Source organism: Vitis riparia, chromosome 18 (assembly GCF_004353265.1).
Source record: "Vitis riparia cultivar Riparia Gloire de Montpellier isolate 1030 chromosome 18, EGFV_Vit.rip_1.0, whole genome shotgun sequence".
Lineage (NCBI taxonomy): Eukaryota > Viridiplantae > Streptophyta > Magnoliopsida > Vitales > Vitaceae > Vitis > Vitis riparia.
In genome coordinates this window covers 665,297-682,835 of record NC_048448.1, presented here as the reverse complement: position 1 = coordinate 682,835, position 17,539 = coordinate 665,297, and the positions used below count along the sequence as shown (strand labels likewise).

The 17,539-nt window shown below is 32.1% G+C and overlaps 2 protein-coding genes across 2 annotated transcripts; one reads left to right on the top strand and one right to left on the bottom strand.

Annotated features, from left to right (window-relative positions):
• Positions 1-592: 592 nt before the first annotated feature.
• Positions 593-6,936, bottom strand: LOC117907970. Its single transcript, XM_034821660.1, has 5 exons — positions 6,769-6,936; positions 4,110-4,242; positions 3,701-3,800; positions 3,287-3,373; positions 593-1,089 (listed from the first exon to the last, which is right to left on the bottom strand). The coding sequence occupies exons 1-5, from the start codon at positions 6,806-6,808 to the stop codon at positions 934-936; spliced, it is 516 nt and encodes a 171-aa protein (XP_034677551.1). The 5' UTR covers positions 6,809-6,936; the 3' UTR covers positions 593-933.
• Positions 6,937-8,548: 1,612 nt separating this feature from the next.
• On the top strand, positions 8,549-15,838 carry LOC117907577 (MLO protein homolog 1-like). Its single transcript, XM_034821165.1, has 14 exons — positions 8,549-8,703; positions 9,165-9,222; positions 10,346-10,608; positions 10,778-10,894; positions 11,061-11,121; positions 11,464-11,549; positions 11,694-11,768; positions 12,832-12,920; positions 14,027-14,076; positions 14,168-14,208; positions 14,429-14,602; positions 14,866-14,901; positions 14,987-15,115; positions 15,293-15,838. Exons 1-14 carry the CDS (start codon positions 8,578-8,580, stop codon positions 15,662-15,664), a joined length of 1,677 nt encoding a protein of 558 aa, XP_034677056.1. The 5' UTR covers positions 8,549-8,577; the 3' UTR covers positions 15,665-15,838.
• The last annotated feature ends 1,701 nt before the right edge of the window (positions 15,839-17,539 follow it).

Here is a 17,539-nt window from a genome sequence, read left to right as displayed (position 1 = left end):
GAATATTCTCCGACTATTTTTTTAAATATAGTTGTTTGTCAAATTAAAATATTTTTATTTATTTATTTTATGTTTTTAATAATTAAAATTATTGAAGCCACTTTAGGATTCAAACCTACAACTTATCCACGACTTTGTGATGTTTTTTTCTGTTCTTAAATTTAATTCTCTTGCAGAAAAAAAATTAGCAAACACATGCATAAGTTTTTTTTTTTCATCAAAATAAATTTGATAGTTTAAAAAACATTTTGTTGGCATAATATATAATACAAGTAAAATTAAGAAAAAATATATATTATCAAATAAATGTGGAGTGTAAAATAGATATAAATTTTGCTTCCCAGGGGAACAATTCATTACCCTTTGGAAGAGAAAAGGCAATGGCTTTCATAGAAAGTCTGTGAGCCCCCCATACATGATTCAGTTCCAAAATTTCACGTGAATGATAAAAATAAAAAATAAAAAAAGACCCCCTTCCTCTTAATTCCTAGGGTAAATAGGCCATTAGAACATTTTGAAGTTGTTTAGAAAACCCTAGACTCACATTATCACAATTTTTCGCAAAATAGGAGACAACATAGAGGCACTAATCTCAAGCTTGAATATTCAAGGAGTACCTTATAAGTTGGACAATTGGATGCAGAAAACCTAATCAATTTCACTTGCAGCCAATTTAAACAACTAAAATAGACCTTTCAGAGAATAGTTTAGCAAGTTACAATACAGAATAGTACTATATGGATCTCAGCCCAAAACTTGAGCAGTTTGTTTGGTTACATAAGGCGAAAATTTATTCGCTGGAATGATGCCCTATTGTTGACGAGAAGAAAAGGAAACATAAGAGGTGATACGGCAAAGTCGAGGATTGTTTCAGAATCTGGGAATTACTCTGTGTTTGAAGGCCAATTGCAGCACATGTAAACATGGGCATTCTCATATGGCAGCTTCCATTTCATCTGAGTTAATAGTCGCTCCATTTGGGGCATCATCTGCTTCATCTGGGGAATCTTCTGATCGGAGCTGAGAAGAAACATCATCTATGGCAGAGTTCAGTTGGTCGATCTTCTGTGCCAGTATTTTCCGTGTTTTCTGTGAATCAGTTGTCAACTTGTTAGAAAGGAGCATGATATAAATATAACAAATCCCAGATGATCACTACACTGCAGCTGGTGATTCAAACACATAAATCAAACAGTAGTGTAACTTTCCCTTCCTTCATCCCTGCTCATCCAGTGAGTTTAGGGCAGACATGAACAACACTCAATTGTCATCAACTTTTCAAAAATGGAAGGGTAATTGTACATTGGACGAGATATTAACAAAGCACAGATTCAAATGGTTGAAAATTGATGGCCATAAGATGTCTAAAACTGACTTTTCTGTCATCATATTCAAGAAGACCTCAATCAAGATGAATGAATCAAAGATTATGGAATCATCAAATGCCTGACCCGTTATGACACGACCATACTCTCCACCCGATATTATCGGGTTCAGGGCTGCAGTGGCGCACACACAACCCACTAATGGGTCCCGGTTTTGCTTCTTTCTTGGGCATACACCCTCAAGAAAAGATTTCGATAATATGTTGTGAAAGCCCTCCACCTTTTCCCCATTCACTCCTCGGACAATGTGGGACACTACAGTCCACTCCCCTTGGGGCCCAACGTCCTCGCTAGCACACTTCCAGTTAGAGATCAAGCTTTGATACTATTCTATCACGACCCCACTTTCCACCCGATATTGTCAGGTTTAAGGCTGCAGTGGTGCACACACAGCCCACCAACTGGCCTCAATTTTGCTTCTTTATTGGGCCTATGCCCTCAAGAAAAAGACCTTAATAGTGTTGTTGTGCAAGCCCTCCATAAATGGCTCTTCACCACTCACTCTCCGGGTGATGTGGAACACTACAGTCCATCCCTTTGGAGCCCAACGTCCTCGCTGGCACACTTCCGGCCGGAGATCAGGCTCTGATACCATTCTATCACGACCCCACCTTTCACCCAATATTGTCCAATTCAAGGTTACTGTGGCGCACACATGGCCCACCAGTCGACCCTAGTTTTGCTTCTTTATTAAGCCTACGCCCTCAAAAAAAGGCCTCAATAATGTTGTTGTGCAAGCCCTCCATATATGGCTCTTCACCACTCACTCCGCAGGTGATGTGGGAGCCACTTAGGGAGTGAGTGGTGAAGAGCCATGTATAGAGGGTTTGTACAACAACACTATCAAGACCTTTTCTTGAGGGTGTAAACCCAATAAAGAAACAAAACTAGGGTCGACTAGTAGACTGTGTGTGTGCTAATGTAGCCCTGAACCAAACAATATCGGATGGAAAGTGGGGCTATGACAGAATTGTATCAAAGTTTGACCTTCGACTGAAAGTGTGCCAGCAAGGACGCTGGACCCTAAGAAGGGTGGACTGTAGTGTCCCACATCGCCCAGGGAGTAAGTGGTGAAGAGCCATATATGGAGGGCTTGCACAACAACATTATCGAGGCCTTTTGTTGTGGGTGCAGGCCCAATAAAAAAGCAAAATCGGGACTAGCTGGATGGTCGTGTGTGCGCCACTACAACCCAGAACCCGACAATATCAGGTGGAGAGTGCGGTCGTGACACATTAAAAGGGAAAGTGGCTACAAAGCCCATGCTACTTTATCACATAAAATACAAACAAGTCAAAAAGTAGAGCATCTAAATGATGAGTGTAGCCAAAATGAGTTGTTGAGGCAGATGCGTTACAATCCAAGACAACACAAAATGAATGCATTTGCAAGATGAGAGAAAAGCCACCGACAATGGTTTGGTTGTGGGCTAAAAAGACCAACTGCTACCAGTGAAATGTAATTTGATCAAAATTGAAAGTGTCATAAGGACAATAAAGAACATGGGTCGTTGCAGTTAGCAACTTCTTGGACTATAGTATATATTTTGAGGGACACTAGAACTTGGAAGCAATTATTTATGGGGCTTCAGAAAATAAATTAAAAAAGAAAATAGCAATTATTTAGGGAATTTTGAAAATGAAACAGAAATTTCCCATCATCCAACTTTACATCAGGCACAATAGCTGAAGAAATATTGATCACAGAAAAATCACATTTCAGTTAGATCTCCAATAAATAAATAAATAAATAAAAATGTTATGACCAGAAAATACCTGAAAATAAGAAGTTCCAAAAAATAAAATCCACACATATATGTGGAGATCAAATAAGATAAGCAAAATCCCTTAAGAATTGTTCTACTAAAAATTAATTGCATAGAGTCAACACAAACTAATCACCTCCAAAGCCTTTTCTTCATCATAGATGAATTTGGGCAGTTTCCTCATTAAATCCTTCCGATCAGCTCCAGCCAGTGCCTTGCTAATCTAAAGACAAAAACTTGTCAGCCAGCAATAATATTTAACAGAAATCCAAATTTCCAGCTGTATTCGATGAGTAGCATAAACACCCATGGTCACAAACTGCACCAAATGGATGTTCCGTAGCCTAAAACGTTTTGAGATTGTTGACTGTAACATGATATGATCGTTAAAAAGTAAATAATAAGGTATCAAAATCATAGTAGCAACAAACTATTGATTCATAAACCATTCCAAAAAAATCATTTGGATGTACGAGATGTCAACCCAGTATAATTCACACAAACTGACTGTCGATTCAGGGAAGATAAATACATAGCAAATCAGTATTACCTGAGGTGCATATACACAACCAAGCGTGCCAACTATTATTCCTCCCAAAACAAAGCCACCCAAAAAGAAGTTTGCATTGCTTTGCTTTCCACCATCATCGCTGTATTACACAAGCAGGATGATAATGTTTTACCGAAAAATCCTTATTAAAAAGCACAATGGAACTACTTGAATGATGTATGGCTCATTGAAAAGTTGAGAAACAACTTCAAGAAGGCAAAAAGCCTGTTTAATAATTAGGGAAGGGGAACAGAAAAGTAGAATTCTAGTTATATTAGTGTATGTGATCTTGCAAAATAATTGGAATGATTGCCAATTAAAGTAGAAGCATTGTGCTTCATTTTGGATATCATAATCAGACACAAGGCCTACAAAACAATAAGCATCACAAAATAAAGAAAGCTGATACCTATATGCTGCTTGGACTGTAAGTGCCCTTTTAGAGGTAAAAAATCGCACTTTCCCAACATGACTTGGATTGAAAGACAAATTGGTGGGGCCCAAACTACCAAGATACCGGTCCACTGGCTTCAAACAAGCACCTACCATTGAATTTCATAAGTTATAGAAAAGTTAACATGATCTCAAAACCAAAATGACAACCAAACAAAAGATGATAAGCCAAAAGTTTCATCAGTGACAAATTAATATAACAAGTGGGTCATACATTCCAGAGAAAATTTTATATGAATTTCAACCAGCCCGAATGGATGAACCTACTTTCTCCTCTAGAAAATGGAAATGTTTCCAGAACATCAAATTATCAATTAAGATGGAATTTTATTTGATATAATAAGTTGGAATGGACCTTGCTCAACAGTATGCTATGCTGCAAACACCTTTAATTCCCATGGGAATAGGAAATGTCAAAAATAGAAAGGAGAATACCCCACATTCAGGTAATAACAAAAAGCATAAGAACTCAGCTGGGATTCACACCATCTACAAACCCAATGAGACTAATGCCAAAGTTGCAGAACAGAATGCAATAGCTGACCCCAAACATCAACATTTTAGATATAGAAAGTGATGAACTAAGTTACAATACTGCTTTATGAATAAGACCACTCTTAGTCCCAATAGCACTGACATTAGGAGTAAAACAAATGATTGTCATACATGCATACCCATTTGAAAAGCTAGACAATATGAAAGTTATGATCTTCTCTCCCTCATAACCACTTCTCATGCAGACATGACAAGAATAAGATAAACAGACTCCCACAGTAGGTCAGGGGATTGGCTCTGATATGATTTATAATGACTCTCTCCCTCTTATTATATAGATACGACTCTCATAGCTTTAAAATGCATCTACACGGCTAAGAGAAGTCCACTACATATACATGGTGTCAAGAACTTCTCTCTCAGGTGACCTAAGATCTCACATGTAACATAATAGACCCAGTTGTGGATTGTAAACCTTGAACACTAGCATTCTCAAGCCATATAAGGGTGAAAAAGGAGTTACACTAATCCCATCCAACTCTTGAGCAATTTTCTATGCTCTCATTTAGTAATTAGAAAGAATGAGAGAAGAATAAATGAATTTAATATACAATGCTTAAAAAAAAGAATATTATTAATATTTTCCTTTCCCAAGAACCAACCAGTTAAGGGTTTGATTGGCGATTGTTCTTGAAAATAGTTTTATGGTCTTTACAAAAGAAAATGGTGTTCAAACTTAGAAAATGTTGGGCTAGGTTTTGCAACCCATGAAGAGTCTCTTAAGCCCATATATTAAGCTATTCATTTTTCATGTTTCTAAGCCCAAGTATAGCCAGCATCTAGGGTTTCTTTTGGGGATGCTGAAAAACCAAAATTGGTAGATAGTGGAAGAGAGAAAAAGAAGGGAAAATGAAAGCTGTTTTTCTGGGCACCATCCAAAGGTTCAGAGGTGCAAATAAAGTTGTGAAGATGAAACTTTTACAGGTGATTCCTTCAATTTTTCATGAGGAGATTCTTCCTTCAACTTTTTGTGAAAGCTCTTGTGGTATAATCTCTCCACTCTCATAATTTCTGTATTTCTAAGATGATGGATTTGCATCTCAAATATTGATATATTTCCACTAGTCTCCATTGTGCAGAAGCTAGTGAGGAGTTGTATTCCTATTTTTATTGAAATGGAAGAAATCTTCTCTGTGATTTTTTCCCTCCTTTCGGAGGGCTTTTCCATGTTATCCCCGGTGTCATCTTACTCAGATGCTTTTGGATTATCACTGTCTTTTCTTGCTAGTTATTATTATAGAAGAATTTTGAACCTATGCAAGTGAAACGCACACTATTCCTTAAATATTCACTATTCCCAAATATGTTTAACTATTCCCACCTCACTTAGCTATTATTCAACTACTATCATGTGCCCCGATAGAAAACACATTTGACAAATTTTGACATAAAATACTTTTCTGAGAATTTATTATGAAAAAAGTGTTTTTGAGGACGAATTTAGTGTTTTCAGAGCATCAACCAAAAATATAGAGACTGATAGGAACTTTTGAATTGTACACAAGTATACAGGACATCCACAAAGAATAAGCTGAAAACTGTTTTTCATAGTTGAGCTCCAAACAATCAAAAAACTGTTCCAAAAGATGCTTTTTGCTAACAGTGTTTGAAAATGTTTCCAAATAGGCCCTAATCTTCAAGGATTGCCCATCATGACATTTCAATCTTAGGGCGCATAAATTGAGTTGAATCACATACAAAACATTAACATGAACAGCTCTATGATAGAGCGATAAGAGCTGTGGTTTCAGCCACATTGCCTTCAATTTAATAATTTATGAGAGAAGACACATCAATAAACAATAAAAAATAAATACAAATGAAAAAAATAAAAAATAAAAACCACTAACAAATCCCAAATCATAAACAATAACAGAATGCTCCGTTTGGTTGCCCAGAAAACTTAGACTCATGAAAAAAAAAAAATTAAAACTTAGAATGTCACAGCATCCAATTCGATCTTAACAGTATTCAAGCTGTCGTTTATTTTCCTGCGATTTCTCGCAACCAAACGGGCATGATAAAGCAGATCAAAAAACAAAATCTAAGAGAAAGATTACCAGATGAAAAATGAACCAACGAATTTGAAAAGGCAGCCATCGTTTCCAGAGAAAACACTGAGATAAACAAATTTGGGAGAGAAAGGAGTGACGAAATGAAGCCTGAGTGGATTGAGAAAAGAAAAACAAGTGATTTTTTTTTTTCGATGAGATCGAAGAGCTGAGAAATGAAAAGGATTCAGTACATTGGGACCAGCCCCTTTACCATGGTCTCACGGACTAGCTGTTGTAGATTGATTGCCATTCAACGACTCAGATACAAAATATGGTACCGTATGAGTAGGACAAGCCCTTTTGGTTCCAGTTGGCGTAACGGGCAGCCCATGATTGACTTCGGCCCATTATTTGAAGTAAAGTGGGCCCAAACCTCCTTGTTTATAATGGGCTTGAGAATTCACGGCCTATGACAAGGTCAGACGGAAAACCCAAGAATTCAATCTAGGAATTTAGCCCATCGATATCCATAAAACAAATTTTTTGACGTGAAATTATTTATTTTTTGAATGATTTAATTTAATTAGTTTTTTTAATAATAAATTTAATTTAAAAGTTTGTGAAATGTGTTTTTAAAATTATAAAAAATATTTTTTTTATTCTAAATAACAGAAAACTGTTTTTTGGGGTTTTTTGTTATATATAAAGAAAGTTTACACACAACATTAAGTACAAACTCAAAGTATATTCCATAATTTTTTTTCAACTCAAACCAAAACTTAAGGGGTTGTTTGCCCTTTCTTTCATTCCCCCCTTGTTTGTCCTACTTTATTTTTTATTTTTAATTTAATTCAACAATCGGTGAAGAATGAAGGAAGGGACAACATAGGGAACCAACACGTTAAACTAGAGAATGACGAAGAAGGTTTCGATGTCTTCTATGCCACTGAACCATTTGATGTTAAAAGAATAGCAAGAATGAAGAAACAGTCACATACATTCGTCCAAGAAAATAAAAATAAAAATTTCTATTAGTGACATTAATATATACAAAAAAAATACCCCATACAATCCAATTATATGATTTTAAACCATATTAAATCACGAGGATGTTTCCCTCTGAACCGACTATTTGACCACTTGGTCATGGCATGAATGATTTTTTGTTTTTGTTTTGTTCTATTTTTATTTTTTTTAAGTAGTTTTCATTGCCGAACTTGGTATCAAATGATTACATATATTATTAATTATATTAACATTTTAGAATATGTCAAGATCTTGAAAAATATTTAAAAATCAACATCAATGGATTTGAATTGGTAACATGAGAATTTTCAATTTTCTATTCTACCAACTGAGTTATCCCGATTTTCCTTGGTCCTTTATAGTTATTTTACTAAATGACTTATTCTATGTCAATTAAAAATAAAAAGACGAAACACTATTACAAAACAAAACAAAGTGAGAAAGTACAAGAAAAAAAAGTGTCAAATATTACAAATTTCCAACCCTTTCTCTTTTTTAATTTCATCCTCACTATTCTATATTTTCACACCTCAAACAATTAATTAAGAAAATAAATTTCTTAAAATATTTGTATACTTTGTAAGAACCAGTTTCCACCAACCCTCTCAACAGCATTCAGCCTCCTGTGCTCACTTCTGGAATCAAGGCCGGCCTCATTGATTTTATGCTTGAGCTATACTCATCGTCTCACATAAAAACACTAAGCACATGACAAAAACCTTACACCGTGTGCTGGGCCCTCCAATTCATTACGCGCCTTTGTTTTAAGTTTTAACCTTTAAACTCCATTAATCTCATACTCTCAGATCCAGATCAAGGTTTTTGATTTTTCTCCACTGATCGAAAACCATGGCTGCTCCGGCTGCCGGCGAACGCTCTCTGAAGGAAACGCCGACGTGGGCTGTGGCGCTGGTGTGCGCCGTCTTTGTGATAGTGTCTGTACTCATTGAACATGGAATCGAGTCTCTTGCAAAGGTAAGAGTGTTGCTTGTCATCTCAGTCTTGAAAGTTTTTGAGGCAAAAAGGAACGAGCAAAATAAAATAGATTTACTTCTAATGATTTCAGTTTCTCTTGAGGTACTTTCGGTGATCCAAATCAAAACCAAGACTATATTTGGTTTTTGAAATTTTTGAAGAAAAAAGAGAGTGAAATAAAATTTAAATTTAATTAAAAAAAAAGTTAAAATTAAATCTAATAAATTTTTCTGACACCTTTTTTCTAAATTTATTTTTTCTTTGTATAAAAATATTAAAAAATAAAAAATCTAAGTATTACTTTAAATACGCCTTTTTTTTTCTTTTTGAAAAAAATAGTAATAATTTCCATACAAAAACTTTTAGATTGAAAATGTAATTTCTTTTTCAATATTTTTAGCCAAATAAATATAACATAAAGGATTGATTCTGGTTTGATTGATTATTGTTTGTGATGACAGTGGTTTAAGAAAAAGCGGAAGAAGGCCATGAGTGAAGCCCTGGAGAAAATAAAAGCTGGTTGGTTCTATCATTCTCATTCGTAATAACTTTATGTGGACGATAATTCTTTGAAAAACAATTCTTAAAATTCAGCTTTTTAAGAAGCTAAAATAATATTTTTAAAAATAAAAATTTTATTTGAAAACTGATTCTAAACAAAAGTTTTCTTAACCCGTTCTTTTTTATTCCAGCTTTTCTTCCTAATTTAAATTATTTTGCATAGAACTCAAAAAAGTTCTGAAAAAAATATTTCAAATTCATTCTCAAATATTATTCTTGTTTAAAACATTATTCTCATGAACTGCAACCTTTTTTTATATATATAAAAAAAAAGAAGATCAAAAAACATATTACTTTTTTTGGAATAAATTTAAGATATTTTCAATTATCCTTTTAGAGTATTTTAAGAAATAATTAAAAAGCATGTATTTATATCAGGATAACAATGGAGGGAACAAGATGCCCTTATCCTAACCTCATCTTGTTTATTTAAAATAATTTTCATCTATATTTCATTAAAAAAAATCAAATAAGGCAAGTATGTGAATTTTTTATACTAACCCTTCATGTTTAATTTTATTTTTCTTAAATTTTAATTTTTTTTAAAAGATTAATTTTTAAAATTTGTAATTACATTAAAATAAATATAGTTTATAAATAATTAGAATATTATAATTTTTTATAATTTATTTTATTGAAAATAATTTACTCTTATTATCATTTTATTAAAAATAGGAAATTAAAAATTAATTTGATACATAATCGGGACATGACAAGATAATACTCAAATCCGCATTAAACCCGTCTTGGGTTAAAAAAAAAAATTCAAATTTATTTTTAACCCATTTATTTAAATTTTAAATCCATCCCATTAGAGATGGGACGGGATTGTAGCAAAAAAAAAACCTATCCCATATATTTATAAATATATATGAATAAATGTTCATAATGAATATATAAATCTAGAAAAATATTTTTTATATTTAAATTTCTAAATTGTTCTAAAAAGTGAATAGAAAACTGTTTTTTTGAAGGATTATTCTTAGAAACCATTTTCTACAACTTGTCAAACATACCTTTACTTACTCTTTGGTGCTAAAAGCACCTCAGTGATTAATTTTTATTGTTTTTGGATACACAGAGTTGATGCTACTAGGCTTTATTTCATTGCTACTCACCATCGGTACTAGATTCATTGCCAAGATATGCATCCCTGCTGAACTGGGAAGCACCATGCTTCCATGCAAGGGTGGTTATAAGGACGACGGCGGATACGGTGGTGACGACGGCGACGACGGCGAAGACGGAGGAGATGACAGGAGAAAGTTATTATCATATGCTGAAGAAATGATATTGCGTAGAGTTTTGGCCGCCCAGGCTGGAGGTGACTATTGCTCCAAATCTGTAAGTCACCACCACGATTTTTATTACGTTGACTCCATATTTGAGACTGCAATTCTTTTCACAGCAGAGAGATTTGAAAATGTTGAGGGAGTTTGTTAAGATGATACCATCAACTTAGATTTTTTGGTTACTTGGGTAGTTTAACAACGGTTATTTTTGTGTAAATTAGGGTAAAATACCATTGATTTCGCAAACGGGAGTGCACCAACTGCATATATTTATATTTATGCTGGCAGTTTTCCATGTGCTTTACAGCGTCATGACCATGGCTTTGGCCCAGGCCAAGGTAAGTCCACGTTATCTTAGCCCAAAGTCTAGCTCTTACTGAGGGCATTCGGAAGCCCATGCAAGTTTTGGAAGGGCCTGGCCCAATAAAAGCCCACTGTAACTTGGAGCTGGGCCAAGAATACGTTATGATTGGATTTGATGCTTTTCTTGTGCGTTTTGATCAGATGAAGAAATGGAAGTCTTGGGAATCGGAGACATCTTCCTTGGAATATGAATTCACAAATGGTAATCTTTTCATTCTATTAACTTCCATCGTGTTTGAATTCAAGGATGTGAAGGGGGATGGTTCAGGACCGTGTGATCTTGACTTCTAAACTTGTTCCCATCCCCATCTTTAAAAAAAATTAACTTTTAGATTCTTTTTTTTTTTTTTCTCATTTTCTACTTTAAAAATGTTAAAAATATATATAATAAATAAAATTTATAAATAAATAAATATTATGTACTTTTATAATTTTTTTGATGAAAAATAAAATTTTAAATTTTATATATGTTAAACGATAAATTATCATTTTAACTTGGACTTCTAAATATTTGATGGGCTGGGCTTTTATCTTGTTCTTCCAGATCCAGCGAGATTCAGGTTCACCCATCAGACTTCCTTCGTGAGGCGCCACGCTGGCTTCTCCAGAGCACCTGGGATTAGATGGATTGTAAGGCGACAGGGTCCATGCTTGTTTGTCTGACCAGGCCTAAAAATAGGCCCATTCAATTGAATCAATCCAAATATGGGCTTGGGCCTGTATAATTTTAATTTCCAGGATTTTTATTATTCATATTATTTCCAAATTTGCCAGGTGGCATTCTTCAGGCAATTCTTTGCCTCAGTGACAAAGGTGGACTACACAACAATGCGTCGTGGATTTATTAATGTAAGCGGACTTCTTTATTTTTCAGCCAGGAAATAAATTATTATCAATCATAAATATATCATACTTTTACGATTTTCAATATAATTATCAAATCATATTTATTTGAATTATGTATATTTTTATATAGAAGGAATATTTTATATTTCTGCAAATATGACGTGGCAAATAAAATTTTATTTTAAAAATAAAAAACATATATTTTTTATAAAAACATTTTAGACTATAATTATAAAACATAAAATAAAATATAATGGCATGAGAAGTTTAAAATAGGCTTTATATTTGAAAAAAGTAGTATTCCATATGTAAAAGGTGTTTGATAACTATTTTTTATATTAGTTATGTGTTGTTTGAAAAACAAAACACTTTTTAATAATTATAATATAAAATATTTTTTTTTTTTTATTTTTTAAAAAAAAGACTTATTTGGCAATTGTTTCAAGAATAATTTTTTTTTCTCCAAAATAAAAAAATGGGACGTTTAATAGTTAGACAACTATTTTTATTTTTTATTTTTTAAATAATGTTTTTAGAAAACATATTTTAGTTGTTTTCACCTGTTTTTTAAAAAGTTGTTTTAAAAAATAATTATAATGATTAAAAATAAAGAACTAGATATAAAATTATTTTTAAAATATATTTAAAAATATAAAAAATAAGTTAAAAACATTTCAAATTCTCAAAGAGACTTTTATTTTACAAAATATGATAAAATAGTTTTTAAAAACAGTTTTCAAAAACTAATTTTTAAACATATTTTAACAAATAATTATCAAACAAAGTCTAAGGTTCTTTCAAATAACTTCTTTTAGTTATTTTCACTTGTTGATAGCTATTTAAAAAAAAATTATAAAAATATGAAACATTATTAAAAATAAAACACTGGCTATAAAAATTATTTTTAAAACATAAGAGATAAGTTAAAATAGACTTTTGTTGTAAAATATAAAAATTATGAAAAATAATTTTTAAAAATTATTCTGAAAAGTTGTTTTTAAAAATACTTTTTTAGAGTATAGTATATGGTGTATTTGGAATGTAACATGATTTCTAACAAATGCAGGCACATCTAGCTCCAAACAGCAAATTCAACTTCCACAAATACATAAAGAGATCCATGGAAGATGATTTCAAAGTGGTTGTGGGTATTAGGTCTCTCTCTTTCTTCATTGTTTTCACTTTTCACCTTTTTATCTCATTCCACTTGCCTAATCATTATTCTATTGGTATTACTGAAGAAAAAGGTAACAGACCACCCAATACTAAGGATGGAAATAGACATCTCATCGTTATAAACAAAACAAAAACTTTAAAAAAATTAATTACATTCAAAATAATTACAATATTATAAATTTTATAATTTATTTTTACAATAAATTATTTCATATTTTATATGTATTAAAAATGAGAAAAATAAATTAACTTTAGGGTAATTTGATTAAAAGGGTTTTTCAAAACCCAATTTTTGAAATTTGACCTCTCACTTTTTTTTGGCCCCATTTGGATAAAAAAATGCCCGTATTATTTTCTTGTAAAAATAACTTTTTATTTTAAAACCTATATGTAAATATTTAAAATGAAAAATGACATTTATATAAAAAAATGAATTACTTTTTTATAAAAACATACAGGAATGATTAGATTTCCAATTTGAAAATTATTTCATCATTTTTAATTAAATATTTCTTAACTTTATATACATGGGACTAGACCTTGATACCAAAAAAACTCATTGCATCAGTATTACTACTTAATAAAAGAAACATCAAGTTAATTTTTAAGTTATCAAAATCATATTATAGTTTTAAAAGGCATAAAAATTTCCTATAACTTAGGTGTAATGCGCAATACAAGACATATGTCTAGTGAAGTGAAATGTGACATGAGATGCATATCAACCTTATAAAATATGATTCAATTTTTTTTTTTTTAAGATTCCAAATATTTAAGAAAAGCATACAATAAAAAAATAATGAAATTATACGAGTTTGAATATATAATTGAAAATTTCAAGAATAAAAATATTTAAAAAGAAAGAGTAAAGTGGATAAAGGACGTCTATTCAATAAGACGTACGTCTTGGCAAATAAAGCGTTATAATTAGGGAATGGTTAGGCTTTGAGCCTAGGTGCTCTTAAAGTGCGACTTTTAAAACTATGAAAGCACAATTTTGTTATTTTTCGATAATGGGAAAGATCCTACTAATTTATTCATATGTATATATGTACTAACATTTTTATTTTGGTTGAAATTTGCAGTATACCATTGTGGATTTTTGCCATCATCTTCATGCTTCTAAATGTTTACAGTAAATTACACTCTCTCTCTTTTCAGATACCCACACATACATCATGGTAGATCTCTGTCCTAATTCTGTGTTTTCAACCTCATTTTTGCAGAATGGTACACCCTCTCATGGATGCAAATAGTGCCAGTCACGGTAAGAAATACATATTTAAACACATTCAATCTAAAAAATGTCCGCTCTGTTTGGATAGCAGAGCACTTCAAAAAATTTAATTGATTTTTTTGTAAACATGTGTTTTGATAAAAGTGGCCTCCAAGCCTTTCAACATCAAATAAAAACTTTTAAGAGAACCACTGCCAAACAGAGTATAAGGTTGTTTGAATTAATTTTTATTTTGTATTTACTTATGCAGATACTTCTTGTAGTGGGCACCAAGCTTGAACTGATTATCATGGAGATGGCAGAAGAAATCCAAGATAGAACCACTGTTGTTAAAGGGGCCCCAATTGTGGAGCCAAACAACAAGTTTTTCTGGTTTAATCGGCCTCACTGGGTTCTCCTTTTGATTCATTTCATCCTTTTCCAGGTGAAGTTTAGTGGCTTGATTAGTATAAGTAAATTAAATAAAATAGCCACTAAATTGTACTTAAACCCGGTTTGGATCGGCTTTTCGGAATCCAAATTAATTTATTATTTTTATAAACTTGAATTATGTAAGTCTTGTTTGAGATGGTGCCTAGTAATAACTTTATTATAATTTATGTAAAAATAATATTTTATGTTTAAGAAAAATTTCTAGGGATAGTATTCTTTGTAAGACTGTCACTGACTCCTAACATTTTTGTACAGAATGCATTTCAAATGTCTTTCTTCCTATGGATAACTGTGAGTGATCTCAAGCCCTTTATGACATCTCTGGTTTTCTATCAATTAGTTCATTTATGGACATCTTTCTATTTTGTAATTGCAGTATGAATATGGGATCAAGTCATGCTTCCATGAAAACTTGGCTGAGATTTTGGTGAGACTTTTCTGTGGAGTTGCCCTTCAAATCCTCTGCAGCTACATCACCTTCCCTCTCTATGCCTTGGTAACACAAGTGAGTATTCCTGATAATTCATGAGAACATGGTAGAAAGATCATGTTTCGTGTTTGGATTCCCAAACAAAATTTTGTTTGTAGAAACAGAAGAACTGTTTTCGAGACATTTCCCTAATCTTTTCATTCAAATTGATAGCCTAAAAATTACAATGACCAAATGTGCACCTCTCTGCAGATGGGTTCTCACATGAAGAAATCAATCTTTGAGGAGCAAACCGCACAGGCCCTTAAGAAATGGCAGAAGGCTGCAAAGGAGAGGAAGAAGTTGAGAGAAGCAGGGGGAGATATTGCTCCTGGGAGTCTAGGTGGAGAAAACACACCAAGCCATGGCTCTTCACCCTTGCATTTACTACGCAACCACAAGTATAGGTCTAGTACAAATGAAGTGGAAAGTGCTCCCACTTCCCCGAAATCATACCAATCTGACACTGATCTCTCGGACATGGAGGGTTCTTCTCGTCATGGGCATCATCAATCAAAAGAAAATGATCATCTCGACAGAAATGCAGAGTCACATAGTATTGACTTTTCCTTCTCTAAGGCTTAGAAAATGCGTTCAAGTCTAGTTTGATGAGTGGTTTGTATAGTTATATATATCTATGAAGTTTCAGGGAGGGATGATATGTATCCATCTTAATTGTTGTATAATTAATTAAGAAAATAATTATCGGATTTTGCAAACCATTTCGATTGTTGATTATAATTTTTTTTGAATATGTTCTTGAATTTATGGATTCGGTTAGAAGAAAATTATATTTAATTGTTATTGTTTGAACCAATGTTTCTATTCATTTTTGTTTGGAATTGGCGAGGAGGGTTTTACTTTACAAAACCCTAATTTGATCTCCACCTTGTACGTCCTTTCGATCATTTTCTTCTCTTTGTAGTGATTTTCCCTTTTTTTTTTTCTTCTCATATTTGGGAAAAAAAAAATTGAAAAGAAAATGAAGAAATGGGAGCACCATAAAAACCATCATGCACTCCCTTTTTTTTGGTTTCTTTTTGTTTTCTCTTTTCCCTGTAAATGGAAGTGGACAGCCGGGGTGGAGATGAAATGGGGATGAGAAATCATGTCGAGGAAGGGAAAAGACGGGAGAAAGGAAGGGGAAAGATGGGGAAAAGAAAGGAAAAGATGAGGGAAGGGAAAGGGGAAATGTGATTTCACATGGCCTTTAGAAAAATAAAGGATAAAAAAGACCCGGGTTTTTATACTTACCTTTTCAAATGAAACATGAATCATCATTAGGATGTAAATAAGTATAATTGGATTACTGTTTTTAAAAAGCACTTTTAAAACCTTTTTAATGTTAGAAATTTTTTATTTTTTAAGTGTTAACAAAAATAAAAAATATTTTTTAAAATCATTGTTAAACACAATTAAAAAAAATTGATTTTCAAAATTTTTAAACTACATCAATCTTTATAATTATTGTAAATTTTTAAACAACATCAATCTTTATAATTATTGTAAGTATAATTAATTTGATCGATTTTGATCAAATTACATTGATTTTTCGATTGTCATTTCCATATAGAAAATTTTTTATTTATTCATATTTTAACTTAAGATTGTGTTTGAGATTAGGAATGTATTTAATAGTGATTCTAAAAAATACTTTTAAAGTGCATTTTAATATTTGAAAATTTTTATTTTTCAAATATTAAGAACGCGAAAAATACTTCTTAAGATTACTATCAAACACATTTTTAATATTTCTAATACTTAATAAGTGTTATAATTATTAAAAATATTTTATAAAATCACTTTCAATCGCATTTTGATTTTATTTGAAATGTTTTTAGTGAAAAATGTTTTTAAGATAATGACTTATCAAATATTTTTTTAAAAAATATTATAAATGATTTTTCAAAATTTTATCAAATATCACATTTTTCTTTGTGTGTTTTCTAAAAACACCACTAAATATATTCTAAGAATATTGTTTCACCATGATTTTAGACATCTCTTGTCATAGCATACAAATCCTATTTATTTCCACTGAAATACCTTATATTTCTTTAGACCTCATTTTCCTCTTTTGTTTTATCTTCTCTTCAGTGGCTCGGATTTGACTACGCATATCCAGACAATGTTCCATATTTGGGACACGTGTCATCACTAAGCACAGATTTCCAATTACTAACAAAAAGAAGGCTAAAAAAAGCTAAAAAAAAAAAGTAAAAGAAAAAAGCAAAAAAAGGGGAAGCCCACTCAATCTTGTCTTTACATGCATGCAAAGGATGATTTTGATTTTTTAAATTTAAGGAGGAGTGTTGTGCACTTTCTTAGGAAGAAAGAAATATTAAAAGATTCCAAGTGGGATAATGGGCCAATATTTAAAGTCAGAAATCAAAGGGGTCCATGTTTCGTCTCCATTATAAAAAGATTATAGAAAAATGATTAGGGAAGCACTTGCAATAA